The sequence below is a fragment of the Petromyzon marinus genome, chromosome 59 (assembly GCF_048934315.1).
Source record: "Petromyzon marinus isolate PM22_M1 ecotype Great Lakes invasive population chromosome 59, UKy_Petmar_22M1.pri1.0, whole genome shotgun sequence".
In the NCBI taxonomy this organism is placed as follows: domain Eukaryota; kingdom Metazoa; phylum Chordata; class Hyperoartia; order Petromyzontiformes; family Petromyzontidae; genus Petromyzon; species Petromyzon marinus.
In genome coordinates, this window is record NC_133725.1 from 7,071,907 (window position 1) to 7,094,410 (window position 22,504).

At 55.6% G+C, this 22,504-nt stretch overlaps 3 protein-coding genes across 4 annotated transcripts in view; all 3 read left to right on the top strand.

Annotated features, from left to right (window-relative positions):
• The window catches only part of LOC116955436 (uncharacterized), a 59,509-nt gene extending 53,444 nt beyond the window's left edge, over window positions 1-6,065 (top strand). For both annotated transcript variants that reach the window (XM_032976511.2, XM_032976512.2), the window contains exons 14-16: window positions 118-267; window positions 681-1,628; window positions 2,349-6,065. In XM_032976511.2, coding sequence (XP_032832402.1) covers window positions 118-267; window positions 681-1,628; window positions 2,349-4,708 — 3,458 coding nt within the window. In that variant the 3' untranslated portion in view covers window positions 4,709-6,065. The remainder of the gene's footprint in view (window positions 1-117; window positions 268-680; window positions 1,629-2,348) is intronic.
• LOC142905835 (uncharacterized) overlaps window positions 1-22,504 on the top strand; it is a 112,004-nt gene that overhangs the window by 41,553 nt on the left and 47,947 nt on the right. The window lies entirely within an intron of this gene.
• Window positions 11,274-22,504, top strand: part of LOC142905810 (uncharacterized) — a gene marked incomplete at its 5' end in the record, with an annotated part of 48,497 nt that continues 37,266 nt past the window's right edge. The window contains 5 exons of the mRNA XM_076052948.1: window positions 11,274-11,605; window positions 12,230-12,566; window positions 14,040-14,126; window positions 16,657-16,788; window positions 19,236-19,295. Of these exons, the coding sequence (XP_075909063.1) occupies window positions 11,274-11,605; window positions 12,230-12,566; window positions 14,040-14,126; window positions 16,657-16,788; window positions 19,236-19,295 (948 nt within the window). The remainder of the gene's footprint in view (window positions 11,606-12,229; window positions 12,567-14,039; window positions 14,127-16,656; window positions 16,789-19,235; window positions 19,296-22,504) is intronic.

The window sequence follows — 22,504 nt, forward strand, 5'->3', positions numbered from 1 at the left end:
GCCCCCACCCTCTTGCCTCACCGCCTCTCCCCCCCCCATCTCTCCCCCCCCCCCGCCGCCTCTCCCACTGCCCCCCACCCCCTCTCCCTTCGCTTCTCCCCCCCCCTCCCCTGGCAGAGCGAGTGCGCGAGCTGAGGGCGATCATCGCGCAAGCGTCGTCACGGCCACGCCGACACTCCTCCCCCGAGGCGAGCACCTCGTCCGGCAGCGACTCCTCTACCCCTGCCGCCACCGCCGCCCCCATCCTGCGCCCGCCCGCACCCCCCGGTAATGGGCGCCGATGGCGAGGGTAGGCGGGTCACACGCAGATCGCCCCCCCCCGTGTCGTTCCCTGATGGTGGCGTCCGCAGGTGATCTTCCATGAAGCCGCTTGTGGTCCCACCCCGTAAGCAGCACCTGCCTGCACGAACCACGGCAGCAGCAGATGCGGATACCCGAGGTGACAGATTGATTTGAAGGCCCCAGTGTGCGATTGTGGCCGTCCGGAACAGAGAGTGCGATGCGTGACGACGCGATGGCACAAATACTTCGGAGGCATCGCAGCGACGCGCAGCTCCCGACTCGCTCGTCTGGCTTGACCACCGGAATGCGACCTCGTAGCCCGTTGCCCCGTGTCGACATCGGCCGTGCGGCGATTAATAACGACTCCTTTTTTTTTTCTTCCGTTGCTGCGCGACCAGATTCGCCCCGCTGGGTCGCCGCCACGGGCGACCCCCCCGTGGCCTCCGCCGCTCGCTCCAGGGCGGTGTCGCCTGCGGCCGTCGCGTCGCCCACAGGGGAACTTGCCTGCCGGCCATCCGGGCCGCTCTCGCGATGCTCCCCGGCTCTGGACCGCCGCCGCCGCCGTCGCCGCAGCAGCAGCAGCAGCGGCGGCAGCAGCGGCGGCGGCGGCAGCAGCGGCGGCAGCCGCGCAGTGAGTGCGAGGTCGCCCGCCGGGATTGCGTCTCCCGGGCGCGACGGGGAGGCGGACGAGGCGGCGGCGGCGGCGGTGACGGAGGCGAGGCGCCAGGAGGAGGCGGACGCCGCTCCGTCGGGAGCGCCAGCAGCAGGAGACGGCGCCCAGGACGAGGAGCGGTCGACCTCCGACCCGACGGACGTGAGCGACGACTCGTCGCTCTCGGGCTCGGAGGCTGCGGGAAGCTCGCCGGGGCTCGGCCGGCCCTTCGTGTCGCCGTCGCTGTCATCGTCGCTCGCGGTGCCGGGCGACGATTCGGGCTCGGAGAGCGACGCCGGGAGCCGCGGTGTCGCGGCGCTCCTCTCCGGTCACTCGCCGGGCACCGCCGCCGCCGCCGCGGTCGCCGCCAACGCCGTCGTCGCCGTGACACCGCAACCGCGGGGGTCGGGGCCGCGCGGCGACGAGGAGGAAGGGGCGGCGCGGAAGAGCGTCGGTGGTGGAGACGTGGCGGACGGAGGGGCCCGCCTGCCAGGGCGCGACGGTGGTGAGAAGGAGGAGGAGGAGGAGGAAGCGGGGGACGTGGAGGGGAAGAAAGAGGAAGAAGATGGCGCACTTCACAGTCGTCGGAGCGGCGGAGCGAGTTCGGGTGGCGGGGCCGGGAGAGACAGCGACTGGGAGAGCGACAGTCTCCTGCGGGCCTACCGGAGGCTTCTGCGATCCGGGTCTCTGACAGGTGAGTGAGCGGACGACGGTTGCCGAGGCCTTCAAAGTTTATCTCCTCGGTTGCGTCGTGCTAAAAGACAAAGCTCCCCTCCTCCCCGCCGTGGATAGCCTTCGACAGGCTGCCGGGGCAAGTGGCACCTATGAAGGGTCGCACTCACACACGCTCACACTCACTCTGTAAAGCAGGGGGAGAACACACAAACTCGCCATCGAGAGGCGCCAGAGTAAGGGAATCGAACCCAGGCCTCTTTTATGTTGCGAGGTGCGAACTGCCACCACAAAGACAAAGATCCCCCCGTATAGCCTTAACAGACTGTTAGGGCAAAGTGCTGTTAGCGAGCAGCACCTATGAAGGCCGGCACGGCGCACGAGGGCGTGGGTGGACAGTGCCCGGCCGCCCTTGTCTCCCGCAGTGACGACGTTTACACACCACACCAGGTACTTATTTGAGGCTGAGTCGACCTAGGGGAGGCCCGGGACCGGTTCGCTTAACCGTCACTGGTGGTAGCGTCGCCACGTCAGTATGGAGTGGCGGCGCAGTGGCGAGCGCACCAGGGCATTGCTCCTTCCAACCTGGGTTCAATTCTGATGCGTGGCTGTGGCGAGGGGGCGGGGTGGCGGGGGAGGGGGGCAGGGGTAGACGGGGGGGGGGTGGCAGGGGGGCGAGCCGCTGCTCCGCTCCGCTTGTCCGCCGCAAGCGTCCGAGACTCGCCGTTGTTCTCTCTCCCAGGGGAACCGGTAGAGGAGGCGGCGACAGCTGCGGCCACGGACGCGGCTTCTCACCGCGCGGGCCGCGCCGGTGGTGACGACGGCCGCGGCGACGGCGATGATGGTGAAGGCGACGGGAAGGGCAGCAGCCGCAGCGAGAGCTCGGCTGCTGCCGGCGGCGCCTTCGAGAGGACCGTCGGGACGGCCGGCGTCGGCGCCGTGCCGAGCGGACCCCGGTCGGGGGCCACGAGCCGTGCGAGCGACGGCCGCAGGAGCGCCCGGAGCGCCCGGAGCGCCCGGAGCGTCGTCCGAAGCGGCTCGCGCGCGGCCCTCGAGGCCGAAGGGACCGAGGGCCGCGCCAGCGGGGAGTTGGACGCGGCGGAGCTCGAGCCGGAAGGGCAGATGACGAGGAGCGGCGCGGCGTTTGGCGATACCCCAACGGCGAGTCGCAGAAGCGGCAGCGGCGGCGGCGGCGGCGGCGGCGGCATCGTCCAGGCGGACGACCCGGCCGAAGCGTCGGGTCGTTCGAGCGGTGCCGATGGGACCGGCGGCAGCGTGGGGAAGACGACGATCGAACGGCCGGCGTCAAACCTCCCGGACGACGGAGGCCCCGGCGAGGGCGACGACGACGACGGCGGCGGCGGCGGCGGCAGCGTCCCGCGAGACGGCGGGGTGGAGGGGACCGTTGGGAGGGCCACGCCAAGTGGACGCCGGTCGGGGGAAGCGAGCCACAGAAGCAGCAGCAGCACCACGAGCAGGAACAGCACCAGGAGCAGGCACAGCACCAGGAGCAGGCACAGCCTCGACGCTGATGTCCAGGCTGAGGGGCGCAGCCGCCCGGCTGACGACGCCGGCGGAACGGGCGGCGGAGCGCCAGACGCGGCCGAGAGCGACCTCGAGGAGCGGGAGGTGGGGAGCGGCGCTTCTCCCACCCGGCCGGAGGCCAAAGAGGGCGGCCGAGGAGCCACGACGGCGGCCAGCGAGGCCTTGGGCTCGAGTGGACGGGGGTCGGCCGCGGGCGGCCGCGTCTCCGTGGGCGGGGAAAGCCTCGGCGGATCCGGCGGCGGCAGCGGAGCGGTGACGCCCGGAGTGACAGCGGGTGACGAGGCGCGTGATGAGACGGAGGAGGAGGATGTCCGCGGGCTCGGTGGTACGAACGACGAGGCGGCCAGCAAAGAGGAAGAGCGATCGGGGGAGGGAGACCTGGGCCGTCCGCTGAGCAATGCTGCGGACAGAACTCCGCCTCTACCTGTTGACGACGCATTGTTGAGTGGCTCCGTCAGAAAGGAGATCCGCGGAGTGGAAGATGCCAGCGAGGAGGTGGCTAAGGATGACGAAGAGCGATCGGGGGAGGGAGACCTGGGTCAACCGCTGAGCAATGCTGCAGACAGAACACCGCCTCTATCTGTTGACGATCCATTGTTGAGTGGCTCCGTCAGAAATGAGATCCGTGGAGTGGAAGATGCCAGCGAGGAGGTGGCCAAGGATGACGAAGAGCGATCGGGGGAGGGAGACCTGGGGCGACCGCTGAGCAATGCTGCGGACAGAACTCCGCCTCTACCTGTTGACGATCCATTGTTGAGTGGCTCTGTCAGAAAGGAGATCCGCGGAGTGGAAGATGCCAGCGAGGAGGTGGCTAAGGACGACGAAGAGCGATCGGGGGAGGGAGACCTGGGTCGACCGCTGAGCAATGCTGCGGACAGAACACCGCCTCGTCCTGTTGACGACGCATTGTTGAGTGGCTCCGTCAGAAAGGAGATCCGCGGAGCGGAAAATGCCAGCGAGGAGGTGGCTAAGGACGACGAAGAGCGATCGGGGGAGGGAGACCTGGGTCGACCGCTGAGCAATGCTGCGGACAGAACACCGCCTCGTCCTGTTGACGACGCATTGTTGAGTGGCTCCGTCAGAAAGGAGATCCGCGGAGCGGAAGATGCCAGCGAGGAGGTGGCTAAGGACGACGAAGAGCGATCGGGGGAGGGTGACCTGCGCCGACCGCTGAGCAACGGTTCCGACAGAACTCCGTCTCGTCCTACCGTTCCTCCCAACGCATCGGGGAGACGCTCTCGCCGAGGAAGCATCAGCAGCACCAAGGACAGCAGCAGCGGCAGCAGCAGCAGCAGCAGCGGCAGCAGCAGCAGCAGCGGCGGCTCAAGCGACAGCGACGGTGACGAGCGCGCCAGTGGCAAATCCCCCGCTCGAGGCTCACGGAGGAGGAACTCCGTCGTGAGCGGCCGCAGCTCGAGGTCGTCCTCGGTATGCAACGGACTCGGCGTCGTCCCCAAACGGAACCGGCGCGGTCCGCTCGCTCACTCAACAACGACACGTACGCCACCACCAGCACCAGCTGCTGCAGCACCAGCATCTGGTGCCGTTGGTCACTAAGCGCAGGCGACGTCACCACGGGGCTTGCGCCAGGCTTGGTGCACTTCGAGGCCACCCACCCACTCACTACTCGCCCGTCCATTCATTTACAAGCGATTCATTAACCTACCCACTCACTCACTCATTCACTCACTTACTCACTCATTCACCCACCCACGCACTACTCACCCGTTCATTAATTTCCTAGCGACTCAATAACTCAACCACTCGCTTATTCACTCACTCATTCACTACTCACCCGTTCATTCATTTACTAGCGATTCATTAACCTACCCACTCACTCATTCACTCACCCACTCACTCACTCATTCACCCACCCACTCACTACTCACCCGTTCATTAATTTCCTAGCGACTCAATAACTCACTCACTCATTCACTCACTCATTTACTCACTCACTTATTCACCCACCCAATCATTCACTCACTCACTCATTCACCGACTCACTCATTCACCTACTCACTACTCACCTGTTCATTCAATTCCAAGCGACTCAATAACTCACTCACTCATTCACCCACGCACTCACTACTCACCCGTTCATTTAATTCCAAGCGACTCAATAACTCACTCACTCATTCACTCACCCACTCACTCATCCATTCACTCATTCACCTACTCACTACTCACCCGTTCATTCAATTCCAAGCGACTCAATAACTCACTCACTCATTCACGCACCCACTCACTCATTCACTCACTCATTCACTCACCCACTCACCCACTCGCTACTCGCCCGTTCATTCATTTCCAAGTGACTCAATAACTCACTCACTCATTCACGCACCCACTCACTCACTCATCCATTCACCCACTCACTACTCACCCATTAATTCATTTCTAAGCGACTCAATAACTCACCCACTCACTCACGACTCACCGTGCTAACTGCTGCACTACCGTTCCCCTGCACACAAAACAAAGATAAAGATCCCCCGTGTAGCCTTAACAGACTGTTGGGGCAAGTGTTGAAACCGAGCACCTATTAAGGCCAGAATGGCACACGAAGGGGTGGGTGGTCAGCACCACGCCTGACCGCCTTTGTATCCCCAGTGACGATGTTTACACACCGCACCAGGTACCCATTTGAGGCTAAGTCGACCTAGGGGAGCCCCGGGACCGGTTCATATAATCGTCACTGGTGTTGGCCGTGAGCGGGAATCGAACACGGGTCGCCAGGTTCATAGCGCATTGCGCTAACCGCTACACTATCGCTCCCCACTGACACACACATACACTGACACACACACACTGACACACACACACACTGACACACACTGACACACACACACTGACAGACACACACTGACACACACACACTGACAGACACATACACACTGACACACACTGACACACACTGACACACACACACTGACACACACACTGACAGACACATACCCACCCCGACACACACACTGACAGACACACACATGCCCCGACACACACTGACACACACACACTGACACACACTGACACACACCCCGACACACACACTGACACACACCCCGACACACACTGACACACACACTGACACACAAAGACAAAGACAAAGATCCCCCTTATAGCCTTAACAGACTGTAGGGGCAAGTGCTGTTAGCGAGCACCTTGACACACACACACTGACACACACACACTGACACACACACTGACACACACTGACACACACACTGACACACACACACTGACACAAAAGACAAAGACAAAGATCCCCCATATAGCCTGTAACAGACTGTAGGGGCAAGTGCTGTTAGCGAGCACCTATGAAGGCCAGAACGGTACACGAGGGGGTGGGTGGCCAGCACCACGCCCGACCGCCTTTGTCTCCCCAGTGGCGATGTTTACACACCGCACCAGGTACTCATTTGAGGCTGAGTCGACCTAGGGGAGGCCCGGGACCGGTTCACATAATCGTCACTGGTGTTGGCCGTGAGCGGGAATCGAACCCGGGTCGCCAGGTTCATAGCGCAGCGCGCTAACCGCTACACTATCACAACAACAACCGCCATTCGCCACTAAGTGGCGGTGACGTCACCACGACGCTTGTGCCAGGCTATGTGCACCCTGAGGCCACGTGAAGTGTCGAACGCCCGCTGGCAGGTGGTCACGGGGCAGACCCAGGTGCCACGGGTCGACTGACTGAGATGACTGGCTGATGCACCACCTGTGCCCCCTACTGTGCCAACCTGCTGTGCTTTAGCCACCCGGCGCTCCGCTCGCTGTTGTGAGCGTCGCTCCTCCGCCCTCCGTTGTTGTTGGAGGGCGACTGCCTCCAACTGCCCAGTAGCATCCTTCACGAGCCTCCTCCACAGAGGCCGATCTTGACACCGCTGGTACCAGTCATCGGCAAGTCCACTCAGCTCCACGTCCTCCTGTACCACATCACTCCATCTCTTCTCTAGCCCGTGCCGCGCCCGCTTAGCCCCCTCAATCCGGCCAAACAAAAGCTGTTTCGGCATGCGGTGGCTGGGCATGCGGGCTACATGACCCAGCCATCGCAGCCTTGCCTCCCGGAGGAGCTCACCGATGGGACCCTGCCCAGATCTTTCAAGGATTTGTGAGCTCCTCACACAATCCAGTCTGGTTAAACCCAGGATGGATCGTAGGCAGGCCAGCCTAAATGTTTCTAACCGGCGAAGATGTTCCATTAGGGGGGTCCACGTTTCGCAAGCGTAGAGAAGGGAGGGAATGACCGTGGCCGAGAAGACCTGAAGCTTAGTGCGGAGCGACAGACCAGGTAGCTTCCACACAGCGTTACGCAACCGATGAAAAGATATTGCCGCTCGACTGATTCGGAGTGAGACCTCTGCTGTTAAACTGGAGCCAGTCATAAGCACACTGCCCAGGTATGGGAAACTCTCCACTCTCTCCACAACTGCCCCATCACCGATTGGGAGTTGTGGGGGTGGAGTGTCCGATGGTACAAAATACCCAGGCAGGTGCTTAGTTTTGGTGGGGCTGATGGTAAGGCCCCACCTCTTAGTGGCACGCTCCAGTCTCAGCAGCAGCGTCTCCAACTCCTCCTCTGACTGAGCAGCTATTACCAAGTCATCAGCATACATAACGTGGTTGAGCAATAGGGAGCCATCCCTTGACCGCACCCGGGCATCGATTAGCCTCCCATTATATCTGTACCATATGGAGATTCCCCCGGTACAGCTAATGAAGGCTTCACGAACTACGTGGTCAAAATAGATGTTAAATAATGTGGGAGCCAGAGGACATCCCTGTCGCACCCCAAGGTGTACAGGGAATGGCTCTGACTCCCGGCCACGTAGTTTTACCCGGGCCCGCTCACCATCATGAAGGTCCTTAATGATCGTGAGCAGAGGGTCAGGTACTCCAAAAGCACGAAGAACGACCCAGAGCCCAGGCCTACTGATGGTATCATAGGCCTTGACCAGGTCAATAAAGCAGAGATGTAGGTCTTGTTGGAATTCCCTACACCTCTGCTGTAGCAGACGGACAGAAAATATGGCATCTGTGCAGGACCGCCCTTTCCTGAAACCGCATTGGGGCTCCGCAAGCCTCTCCTCAGCGTGCCTGGCAAGGCGATGCTGAATAATCCTTGCCAGGACCTTTCCCGGCACACTGAGGAGTGAGATGCCCCTGTAGTTGTTACAGTCTGTGCGGTCCCCCTTCTTAAAAAGGGGGACCACCAGGGCATCCTTCCAATCCTGCGGAACCCGTCCAGTGGTCCAGACTGTTGTTATGATGTCATATAGGGCAGTCTGTGCACAAACGCTACCCTCCCTCAGCATTTCGCTTGGGAGATCATCTCTGCCCGCTGCCTTTCCTGGTCTCAGACTCCGGATCGCCTTCAATACTTCCTCAGCAGATGGCACCTCAGCCAGCCACTCACAGGGGGTGACTTCATCCAATATTTGAGGCACCGCAGCCTCAGCAGGGTCATCCTCACTTTGTGCCACGATGTTTTCCTGGCTGAAGGATTTTCCCTCCCCCAGGACCTCACAGAAATGCTCAGCAAATCTGCGAACCTGTTCCTGGGGGTCGGAAATTGGATCACCGTTTTTTCTTCTAATGATGGTAATAGGTGTGGCGCTGCAGGTTACTTTTTTGATGGAGTTAAATAGAGATTTGTGATCACGGGCCACTGAGGCAGACTCCATCTCCTCAGCAACCCGCGACCACCACCCATCCTTGCAGCGCCTCACGGCTCTCCGAACCTCCGAGCAAAGGCTGCGGTAAGCCTCCTCATTCTCTGACGTGGGATTCTGTAGCCGATGACAGTGGGCCTGTCGCTTTTTCTCAACCATCCTGAACAACTCCTCTGTCATCCAGGGTGTCTGGGGAGGTCTGGACCGCGTACCCAGAGCAGCCATTGCAGCTGCATGAGTCACAGTCCTAAACCTCGCCCATTTACCCTCGACATCAGGAGGAGTCGGGGACGATGCCAATCCCAGCCGCAAGCGATGATGAAATTCTCGCTTGCAACTTTCATCAGATAACTGAGACCAGGCCACTTTAGGTTGGAATGGGGTCCTGGGTGTACACCCACCACCGGAGTGGAAGAATGGCAGGCGCATCTTACAGATGACTAGTCGATGGTCAGAGGGCAGATCAGCTCCACGGTAGGTCCTGGTGTCAAGGACATGGGCTCGCATTCGCTGGTCCGTCACTATGTAGTCCAGCAGATGTTCTTGCTTGGACCCGGCATGCATCCACGATGTTGTGTGGATGCGCCGATGCCGGAACAGCGTGTTGGTAATTACAAGCCCATGGGCTGCACAAAAATCTAGCAGCCTCCTACCGTTGTTATTGAGCTGATCTGGCCCATGCCCTCCAATCACTCCAGACCAGGTGCCAGTATCATGACCAACTCGGGCATTGAAGTCACCCAACATGATGACTCTATCCCGAGGGGCCACTTTAGCCAGCACCTGTGACAGGAGGTCATAGAAGGCATCTGACTCATCGGCTTTGCCTGCATCCCTCCACGGATGTTCATCTTCGGTGGGGGCATAAGTAACCACGACCACCATTCCTCGCCTCCGGTTGATGGGAAGGCGAGCCCAAAGTAGCCTGGGGCTTACAGCTTCCCACACCTCACCGCCACGCTCCCACGCCCCCTTCATTCTTTTGTTCAAAAGAAGACCCACACCCTGTTGTTTGGCAGTCTGCTGCCCCGAGTAGAGGACTGTCCACCCCTCATGGTGGCAGGAGCCAGAGCCGGTCCACCGGACCTCCTGAATGCCGCATAGATCCAGGCGGTACCGGTCCAGCTCCCGACAGAGGAGTGGCAGCCTCTCCTCTGCAGTGAGCGTTCGAACATTCCACGTGGCCACCCGTAGTGGCTTTTCGTTGTTTCTGGAGTAGCCCCGAGGGTAGGTATTCAATCTCCTGGCTCCGCCAATTGGGGTTTGGCCAGGAGACGTCATAGACGCCTGGCCCCCCGGGGCCTCCGGCACAAGCTTAGTTGTTACATATTTCAGTTTAATTCGTGGTTTCGTGGTAATTAATTGAAGGTGGAGGGGTTACCAGCCCCTCGCACCCGTCCAGAGCCCCCGTTTAGCCCCTGTGGTGGACACATATGCCATGAGGGGAGGAGCCAATCAAAATTGGATCTCCCCCCACAGCGCTGTCCACGACAGAGTTGCCCGTCCGGCACCGCGAGGAGGTAGGGGGTTGTTTTTGCCGGACTACACACGTACACACACATACACGTACACACGTACACACACGTACACACACTCACATGTACACACACGTACACACACACGTACACACACGTACACACACTCACACGTACACACACGTACACACACACACACGTACACACACACGTACACACAAACATACACACGTACACACACACACGTACACACACACACGTACATACACGTACACACACTCACACACACGTACACACACGTACACACGTACACACACATACACGTACACACGTACACACACGTACACACACTCACACGTACACACACGTACAAACGCACACGTACAGACACGTACACACGCACACACTCACACGTACACATGTACACACACACACGTACACACACGTACACACACACGTACACACACGTACACACGCGTACACACACGTACACACACACGTACACACACTCACACGTACACACACGTACACACACACGTACACACACACACGCGTACACACACTCACACGTACACACACGTACACACACTCACACGTACACACATGTACACACACTCACACGTACACACACGCACACACACACGTACACACACGTACACACGCGTACACACACGTACACACACTCACACGTACATACACGTGCACACACACACACGTACACACTCACACACGTACACACACGTACACATGCACACGTACACACTCACACGTACACACACACACTCACACACACGCACACACACACGCGCACACACACACACACGTACATGCACACACACACACACGTACATGCACACACGTGTACACACGTACACACGCACGTACACACACGTGTACACACACACACACAGACACACACACACGTGTACACACACACGCACGTCTCACCCCCCCACCGTCCTCTCCCCCCCCCGCCCCCAGATCACCCAGCTGATCAGGCAGACGGGACAGTCGCTCCAGCTGACGATAGAACATGACCCACACCACTGCCCCTCCTTCGCTACGGGCGGTGGTGGGGGCGGTGGTCAGCAGTGTGGAGGCAGTGGAGGCGGTGGAGGAGGAGGTGGAGGCGGTGGAGGAGGAGGTGGAGGCGGTGGAGGTGGAGGCGGTGGAGGAGGAGGTGGAGGAGGTGGTGGAGGAGGTGGCGGCCTATGCCCCCTACTGACCCCTGACCCCGCCGTGACCTCTGCCCCCCGCGCCCGGCCCAAGAGGCTCGGGGGGAGTCCCCGGCACCGACACTCACGCACGTGGGTGGGGGGGGGTGGGGGGGAGTGGGGGGGTGGGTGGGGGGGGGAGGGTGAGTGAGTGGGTGGGTGGGGGGGTGAGTGGGTGGGTGGGTGAGTGAGTGAGTGAGTGGGTGAGTGAGTGGGTGGGTGAGTGAGTGGGTGGGTGAGTGAGTGAGTGGGTGAGTGAGTGGGTGGGTGAGTGAGTGGGTGGGTGGGTGAGTGGGTGGGTGGGTGGGTGGGTGAGTGGGTGGGTGGGTGAGTGGGTGGGTGGGTGAGTGGGTGGGTGGGTGAGTGAGTGGGTGGGTGGGTGGGTCGGTGGGTGAGTGAGTGAGTGAGTGGGTGGGTGAGTGAGTGAGTGGGTGGGTGGGTGAGTGAGTGAGTGGGTGGGTGAGTGAGTGAGTGAATGAGTGAGTGAGTGAGTGAATGAGTGAGTGGGTGAGTGAATGAGTGAGTGAGTGAGTGAATGAGTGAGTGGGTGAGTGAATGAATGAGTGAGTGGGTGAGTGGTTGCAGCGGCGGTGGTGGCCACCACCACCGCCGCTGCAACCACAACAACCACCACCACCACCACCACTAATCTCCCACCCCCCTACCCTCTCCCCCCACCCACCACCCACCACCCCCCACCCACCGCCCCGCCACCAGTCGAAGCAGCAGCATCGAGCGTTCCTCCCTCTCCATCGCCGAGGTCTGCCAGCCGCCCCGCGGGGCCGCCGGCCTGGGGGGGGCCGCCGCCGCCGCCGCCCCCCTCATCCACCCCCACCACCAGGCGGGGGCGGGGCTTGGGGGCGGGGCGGGGGGCGGGGCTTGGGGCGGGGCGGGGGGCGGGGCCGGCGGCGGCGGCCCCGCCCCCGGCAGGAAGGAGCTGAGCCGCTCCGAGTCGCTCCGAGTCGTCTCCAAGCCGAGCCAGCGAGTCTTCCGCCCCTCCGACCTCATCCACGGCGAGGTGCTGGGCAAGGGATTCTTCGGGCAGGCCATCAAGGTGCCCCGCCCGCCCGCCCGCTCGTTCGTTCATTCGCACGTTCGTTCGCGTGTTCATTCACTCGTTCGTTCGTTCGTGTGTTCATTCACTCCGTCACTCGTTCGTTCACTCGCTCGCTCGCTCGTTCGTTCACGCGTTCATTCGTTCGTTCACTGGTTCGTTCACTCGTTCATTCGTTAATTCACTCGTTCGTTCGCTCGTTAGTTCATTCGTTCGTTCACTCGTTCGTTCACTCGTTCTTTCGTTCATTCACTCATTCGTTCGTTCACTCGTTCGTTCACTCGTTAGTTCACTCGTTCGTTCACTCGTTCATTCGTTCATTCACTCGTTCGTTCGCTCGTTCGTTCATTCACTCGTTCGTTCGCTCGTTTGTTCATTCGTTCGTTCACTCGTTCGTTAACTCGTTCATTCGTTCATTAACTCATTCGTTCGTTCACTCGTTCGTTCACTCGTTCGTTCACTGGTTCGTTCACTTGTTCATTCGTGTGTTCATTCACTCCGTCACTCGTTCATTCGTTCGTTCACTCGTTCGTTCATTCACTCGTTCGTTCGCTCGTTCATTCGTTCGTTCACTCGTTCGTTCACTCGTTCATTCGTTAATTCACTCATTCGTTCGTTCACTCGTTCGTGCGCTCGTTCGTTCACTCGTTCATTCGTTCCTTCACTCGTTCGTTCACTCGTTCATTCGTTCATTCACTCGTTCGTTCGCTCATTCGTTCGTTCACTCGTTCGTTCACTCGTTCGTTCACTCATTCATTCGTTCATTCACTCGTTCGTTCCTTCACTCGTTCGTTCACTCGTTCGTTCGTTCCTTCACTCGTTCGTTCACTCGTTCGTTCACGCGTTCATTCGTTGATGATGTTAATGATGGTGATGATGATGGTGGTGATGATGATGATGGTGATGTAGGTTACACACAGAGAGACGGGGGAGGTGATGGTGATGTTAATGATGGTGGTGATGATGGTAGTGATGATGATGATGTTAATGATGGTGATGATGATGATGGTGGTGATGATGGTGATGGTGATGTAGGTTACACACAGAGAGACGGGGGAGGTGATGGTGATGAAGGAGGTGATGATGATGATGGTGATGATGATGGTGATGATGGTGATGATGATGGTGGTGATGGTGATGATGATGATGGTGATAATGGTGATGATGGTGATGATGGTGATGATGATGATGGTGATGATGGTGATTTAGGTTACACACAGAGAGACGGGGGAGGTGATGGTGATGAAGGAGGTGATGATGATGATGGTGATGATGATGGTGATGATGGTGATGATGATGGTGGTGATGGTGATGATGATGATGGTGATAATGGTGATGATGGTGATTTAGGTTACACACAGAGAGACGGGGGAGGTGATGGTGATGAAGGAGGTGATGATGATGATGATTGTGATGGTGATGATGGTGATGATGGTGATGGTGATGATGATGGTGATGATGATGGTGATGTAGGTTACACACAGAGAGACGGGGGAGGTGATGGTGATGAAGGAGGTGATTCAGTGTGACGAGGAGACTCAGAAGACGTTCCTCAAGGAGGTGAGTGATGGTGGTGTGGGGTGGTGATGGTGGGGTGGTGATGGTGGTGTGGGGTGGTGATGGTGGTAATTGTAGTGATGGTGGTAATTGTAGTGATGGTGGTGTAGGGTGGTGATGGTGGTGTGGGGTGGTGATGGTGGTGTGGGGTGGTGATGGTGGTAATTGTAGTGATGGTGGTGTGGGGTGGTGATGGTGGTGTGGGGTGGTGATGGTGGTAATTGTAGTGATGGTGGTGTGCGGTGGTGATGGTGGTAATTGTAGTGATGGTGGTAATTGTAGTGATGGTGGTGTGGAGTGGTGATGGTGGTAATTGTAGTGATGGTGGTGTGCGGTGGTGATGGTGGTAATTGTAGTGATGGTGGTGTGCGGTGGTGATGGTGGTAATTGTAGTGATGGTGGTAATTGTAGTGATGGTGGTGTAGGGTGGTGATGGTGGTAATTGTAGTGATGGTGGTGTGGGGTGGTGATGGTGGTAATTGTAGTGATGGTGGTAATTGTAGTGATGGTGGTGTAGGGTGGTGATGGTGGTAATTGTAGTGATGGTGGTGTGGGGTGGTGATGGTGGTAATTGTAGTGATGGTGGTAATTGTAGTGATGGTGGTGTAGGGTGGTGATGGTGGTAATTGTAGTGATGGTGTGGGGTGGTGATGGTGGTAATTGTAGTGATGGTGGTAATTGTAATGATGGTGGTAATTGTAGTGATGGTGGTGTGGGGTGGTGATGGTGGTAATTGTAGTGATGGTGGTGTGGGGTGGTGATGGTGGTAATTGTAGTGATGGTGGTGTGGGGTGGTGATGGTGGTAATTGTAGTGATGGTGGTGTGCGGTGGTGATGGTGGTAATTGTAGTGATGGTGGTAATTGTAGTGATGGTGGTGTAGGGTGGTGATGGTGGTAATTGTAGTGATGGGGGTGGCGGTGATAGGGTGGCGGTGTTGGTGGTGATGTTGATGGTGTTGTTGATGGTGTTGTTGATGGTGATGGTGTTGGTGTTGGTGATGTTGATGGTATTGGTGTTGGTGATGTTGTTGTTGATGGTGTTGTTGATGGTGATGTTGATGGTGATGTTGATGGTGTTGGTGATGTTGATGTTGATGGTGTTGTTGTTGCTGGTGATTTTGATAGTGATGTTGATGGTATTGGTGTTGTTGATGGTGTTGGTGATGTTGATGGTATTGGTGTTGGTGATGTTGATGGTGATGGTGATGGTGTTGGTGATGTTGATGGTGTTGTTGTTGCTGGTGATATTGATGGTATTGGTGTTGTTGATGGTGTTGTTGATGTTGATGGTGTTGGTGATGGTGTTGGTGATGTTTATGGTGTTGGTGATGGTGATGTTGATGGTATTGGTGTTGTTGGTGGTGATGTTGATGGTATTGGTGTTGTTGATGGTGATTTTGATGGTGTTGGTGGTGTTGATGGTGTTGGTGTTGGTGATGTTGATGGTGTTGGTGATGTTGATGGTGATGTTGATGGTGTTGGTGATGTTGATGGTGTTGGTGATATTGATGGTGATGTTGATGGTGATGTTGATGGTGATGTTGATGGTGATGTTGATGGTGTTGATGTTGAAGTTGATGGTGTTGGTGATGGTGATGTTGATGGTGATGTTGATGGTATTGTTGATATTGGTGATGTTGATGATGGTGTTGGTGATGTTGATGTTGATGGTGATGGTGATGATGTTGAAGTTGATGGTGTTGGTGATGGTGATGTTGATGGTGATGTTGATGCTGATGGTATTGTTGATATTGGTGATGTTGATGTTGATGGTGTTGGTGACGTTGATGTTGTTGGTGATTTTGATGGTGATGTTGATGGTGTTGTTCATGGTGATGTTGTTGATGTTGAAGTTGATGGTGTTGGTGATGGTGATGTTTATGATGTTGGTGATGGTGTTGGTGTTGGTGATGGTGATGTTGATGGTGATATTGTTGATGGTGATTTTGATGGTGATATTGATGGTATTGGTGTTGTTGATGGTGTTGTTGATGGTGATGTTGATGGTATTGGTGTTGTTGATGGTGATGTTGATGGTGTTGGTGATGTTGATGGTGTTGGTGATGTTGATGGTGTTGGTGATGTTGGTGGTGATGTTGATGGTGGTGATGGTGGTGATGGTGGTGATGGATGGTGATGTTGATGGTGATGTTGATGGTGATGCGATGGTGATGGTGATGTTGGTGATGTTGGTGATGTTGATGGTGATGTTGGTGATGTTGGTGATGTTGGTGATGTTGGTGATGGTGATGTTGGTGATGGTGATGTTGTTGATGTTGTTGCGCTCAGGTGAAGGTGATGTTGATGTTGGTGATGGTGGTGATGTTGTTGATGTTGGTGATGTTGATGGTGATGTTGATGGTGATGTTGATGGTGATGTTGATGGTGATGTTGATGGTGATGTTGATGGTGATGTTGATGTGAAGGTGATGATGATGTGATTGTGATGATGATGTGATTGTGATGATGATGTGATGGTGATGTTGTTGATGTTGTTGTTGATGGTGATGTTGTTGTTGTTATTGCGCTCAGGTGAAGGTGATGAGAGGCCTTGAGCATCCAAACGTCCTCCGCTTTATCGGAGTTCTCTACAAGGACCGGCGTCTCAACCTCATCACGGAGTACATTGAGGGTGGCACACTGCGTGATACCATACGTAACATGGTGAGTCACTCACCACTCACTCACCACTCACTCACCACTCACTCACCACTCACTCACTCAGTCACTCACTCAGTCACTCACTCAGTCACTCACTCACCACTCACTCACCACTCACACACTCAGTCACTCAGTAACTCACTCACCACTCACTCACTCACTCAGTCACTCACTCACTCACTCAGTCAGTCAGTCACTCAGTCACTCACTACTCAGTCACTCAGTCACTCACCACTCACTCACTCACTCAGTCACTCAGTCACTCACCACTCACTCAGTCACCACTCACTCAGTCACTCACTCAGTCACTCACTCACCACTCACTTAGTCACTCACTCAGTCAGTCAGTCACTCAGTCACTCAGTGACTCACTCACCACTCACTCACTCACTCAGTGACTCACTCACTCAGTCAGTCACTCAGTGACTCACTCAGTCACTCAGTCACTCACTCACCACTCACTCACTCAGTCACTCAGTCACTCACTCAGTCACTCACTCAGTCACTCACTCACTCACCACTCACTCACCACTCACTCACTCAGTCACTCAGTCACTCACTCAGTCAGTCACTCAGTCACTCACTCAGTGACTCACTCACTCAGTCAGTCACTCAGTGACTCACTCAGTCACTCACACACTCACCACTCACTCACTCAGTCACTCAGTCAGTCACTCACCCACTCACTCAGTGACTCACTCAGTCACTCACACACTCAGTCACTCACTCAGTGACTCACTCAGTCACTCACTCACTCACTCAGTCACTCACTCACTGAACCTCATCACGGAGTACATTGAGGGTGGCACGCTGCGTGATACCATACGTAACATGGTGAGTCACTCACCACTCACTCACCACTCACCCACTCACTCACTCACCACTCACTCACTCACTCAGTTACTCAGTGACTCACTCAGTGACTCACTCACCTACTCACCACTCACTCACCACTCACTCAGTCACTCACCACTCACTCAGTCACTCACTCAGTCACTCACTCACCACTCACCACTCACTCAGTCACTCACTCAGTCACTCAGTCACTCACTCACCACTCACCACTCACTCAGTCACTCACTCAGTCACTCACTCTCTCAGTCACTCAGTCACTCAGTCACTCACCACTCACTCAGTCACTCACTCCTCACTCAGTCACTCACTCAGTCACTCTCTCACTCACCCACTCACCCACTCAGTCACTCACCCACTCACTCACCCACTCACTCACTCACCACTCACTCACTCAGTGACTCACTCATTCACTCACTCACTCAGTCACTCACTCACTCAGTCACTCACTCAGTCACTCACTCACCCACTCACTCACTCACCACTCACTCACTCAATCAGTCACTCACTCACTCAGTCACTCACTCACCACTCACTCACTCAGTCACTCACTCAGTCACCACTCACTCACTCAGTCACTCACTCACTCACTCAGTCACTCACTCACTCACTCAGTCACTCACCACTCACTCACTCAGTCACTCACCCACACACTCAGTCACTCACTCACTCAGTGACTCACTCAGTCACTCACCACTCACTCACTCAGTCACTCACTCACTCAGTCACTCACCACTCACTCACTCAGTCACTCACCCTCACACTCAGTCACTCACCCACACACTCAGTCACTCAGTCACTCACCCACTCACTCAGTCACTCACTCACTCACCCACTCAGTCACTCAGTCACTCACCCACTCACTCAGTCACTCACTCACCCACTCACTCAGTCACTCACTCACTCACCCACTCACTCAGTCACTCAGTCACTCACCCACTCACTCACTCAGTCACTCACTCACTCAGTCACCCACTTGCTGGCTCAGTCACTCACTCACTTTGTGTGTGTGTGTGTCACTGTGTGTGTCTGTGCGTGTGTGTGTGTGTCTGTGTGTGTCACTGTGTGTGTGTCTGTCTGTGTGTGTGTCACTGTGTGTGTGTCTGTCTGTGTGTCTGTGTGTGTGTGTGTCTGTGTGTGTGTGTCTGTGTGTGTGTATCTGTGTGTCTGTGTGTCTCTGTGTGTGTGTCTGTGTGTGTCTGTGTGTGTCTCTGTGTGTGTGTGTGTGTCTGTGTGTGTGTCTGTGTGTGTGTGTCTGTGTGTGTGTGTGTGTCTGTGTGTGTCTGTGTGTGTGTGTCTGTGTGTGTCTGTGTGTGTGTGTCTCTGTGTGTGTGTCTGTGTGTCTGTGTGTGTGTGTCTTTGTGTGTGTCTGTGTGTGTCTGTGTGTGTCTGTGTGTGTGTCTCTGTGTGTGTGTCTCTGTGTGTGTGTCTGTGTGTCTGTGTGTGTGTGTCTTTGTGTGTGTCTGTGTGTGTGTGTCTGTGTGTGTGTGTCTGTGTGTGTCTGTGTGTGCGTCTGTGTGTGTGTGTCTGTGTGTGTGTCTGTGTGTCTGTGTGCGTCTGTGTGTGTCTGTGTGTGTGTGTCTGTGTGTGTGATGCAGGATGACCCCCTCCCCTGGACACAGAGAGTTGGTTTCGCCCGCGACATCGCCGCCGGAATGGTAGAGCTCCGTGCAGCTCCACACAGACACAAAGACAGAGACACACAGAGACAGACAGAGACATTCTGACACAGAGACACAGACACAGACACAGAGACACACAGAGACACAGAGACACAGACACAGAGACACAGAGACACACAGAGACACACAGACACACAGACACAGAGACACACAGAGACTCAGACACAGACACAGAGACACAGTTACACAGACACAGACACAGAGACACAGACACAGAGACTCAGACACAGAGACAGAGACACAGACACAGACACACAGAGACACAGACACAGACACACAGAGACACAGACACTCAGACACAGAGACTCAGACACTCAGACACAGAGACTCACACATAGAGACAGAGACACAGAGACACAGAGACAGACACACAGACACTCAGACACAGAGACTCAGACACAGAGACAGAGACACAGAGACAGAGGCACACACAGACACTCAGAGACACACAGAGACACAGAGACACAGACACTCAGACACAGAGACTCAGACACAGAGACAGAGGCACAGACAGAGACAGAGACACAGAGACACAGAGACACTCAGACACAGAGACTCAGACACAGACAGAGACACAGAGACACAGACACACAGACACTCAGACACAGAGACAAAGAGACTCAGACACAGAGACAGAGACACAGACAGATACACAGAGACACAGACACAGAGACTCAGACACTCAGACACTTAGACATAGAGACTCAGACATAGAGACAGAGACACAGACAGAGACACAGACACTCAGACACTCAGAAACACAGAGACTCAGACATAGAGACAGAGACACACACAGATACACAGAGACACAGAGACTCAGACACAGAGACTCAGACACAGAGACAGAGACACAGACAGATTCACGGAGACACAGACACTCAGACACAGAGACTCAGACATAGAGACAGAGACACAGACAGATACACCGAGACACAGACACTCAGACACAGAGACTCAGACATAGAGACAGAGACACAGACAGAGACAGAGACACAGAGACTCAGACATAGAGACACAGACAGAGACACAGACACTCAGACACAGAGACTCAGACATAGAGACAGAGACACAGACAGAGACAGAGACACAGAGACTCAGACATAGAGACAGAGACACAGACAGAGACACAGAGACACAGACACTCAGACACAGAGACTCAGACACAGAGACAGAGACACAGACAGATACACAGAGACACAGATACTCAGACACAGAGACTCAGACACAGAGACAGAGAGACAGACAGATACACAGAGACACAGACACTCAGACACAGAGACTCAGACATAGAGACAGAGACACAGACAGAGACAGAGACACAGAGACTCAGACATAGAGACAGAGACACAGACAGAGACACAGACACTCAGACACAGAGACTCAGACACAGAGACAGAGACACAGACAGAGACAGACACAGACACTCAGACACAGAGACTCAGACATAGAGACAGAGACACAGACAGAGACACAGACACTCAGACACTCAGACACAGAGACTCAGATATAGAGACAGAGACACAGATAGATACACAGAGACACAGACACTCAGACACAGAGACTCAGACATAGAGACAGAGGCACACACAGAGACACAGAGACTCAGATACAGAGACTCAGACACAGAGACACAGAGACACAGACACTCAGACACAGAGACTCAGGCACAGAGACAGAGGCACACACATAGACACAGACAGAGACACAGACACTCAGACACAGAGACTCAGACACAGACAGAGACACAGACAGAGACACAGACACTCAGACACTCAGACACAGAGACTCAGACATAGAGACAGAGACACAGACACACAGAGACACAGACACTCAGACACAGAGACTCAGGCACAGAGACAGAGGCACACACATAGACACAGACAGAGACACAGACACTCAGACACAGAGACTCAGACACAGACAGAGACACAGACAGAGACACAGACACTCAGACACTCAGACACAGAGACTCAGACATAGAGACAGAGACACAGACACACAGAGACACAGACACTCAGACACAGAGACTCAGATATAGAGACAGAGACACAGACAGATACACAGAGACACAGAGACACAGACACTCAGAGACAGATACACAGAGACACAGACACTCAGACACAGAGACACACAGACACAGATACAGACACAGAGACACAGAGACACAGATACACAGACACAGAGACACAGAGACAGAGACACAGAGACACAGAGACAGAGACACAGACAGAGAGACACAGACACAGAGACACAGAGACAGACACAGAGACACAGAGACAGAGACACAGAGACAGACACAGAGATCGAGACACAGAGACACACACACACACAGAGACACAGACACAGACACAGATACACAGAGACACAGACACAGAGACACAGAGACAGACACAGAGACACAGAAACACAGACAGAGAAAGACACACAGACACAGATAGAGACACAGACACAGAAACAGACACACAAACAGACACACAGACACAGACAGAGACACAGACACAGAGACACAGACAGAGAGACAGACACAGAGACACAGACACACAGACAGAGAGACAGACACAGAGACAGACACAGAGACAGACACAGAGACACAGACAGAGAGACAGACACAGATAGAGAGACAGACACTGAGACAGACACAGAGACACAGACACAGAGACACAGAGACACAGACACATAGACAGACACAGAGACAGACACAGGTGTGTATGTGGTGTGTGTGTGGAGTGTGTGTGTGTGGAGTGTGAATGTGGTGGGTTGGTGTGTGTGGGGTGTGTGTGGGGGTGTGTGGTGTGTGTGTGTGTGGTGTGTGTGGGGTGTGTGTGTGGTGTGTGTGGTGTGTGTGGTGTGGTGTGTATGTGTGTGAGGTGTGTGTGTGTGTGGATTGTGTGTGTGGTGTGTGTGTGTAGTGTGGTGTGAGTGTGTGTGTGGAGTGTGTGTGTTGTGAATGTGTGTGTGTATGGTGTGAGTGTGCGTGGTGTGTGTGTGTGGTGTGTGTGGTGTGTGTGGTGTGTGTGGTGTGTGTGGTGTGTGTGTGTGGTGTGTGTGGTGTGTGTGGTGTGAGTGTGTGTGAGTGTGTGTGTAGTGTGTGTGGTGTGTGAGTGTGTGGTGTGTGAGTGTGTGGTGTTAGTGTGTGTGGTGTGTGGTGTGAGTGTGTATGGTGAGTGTGTGGTGTGTGAGTGTGT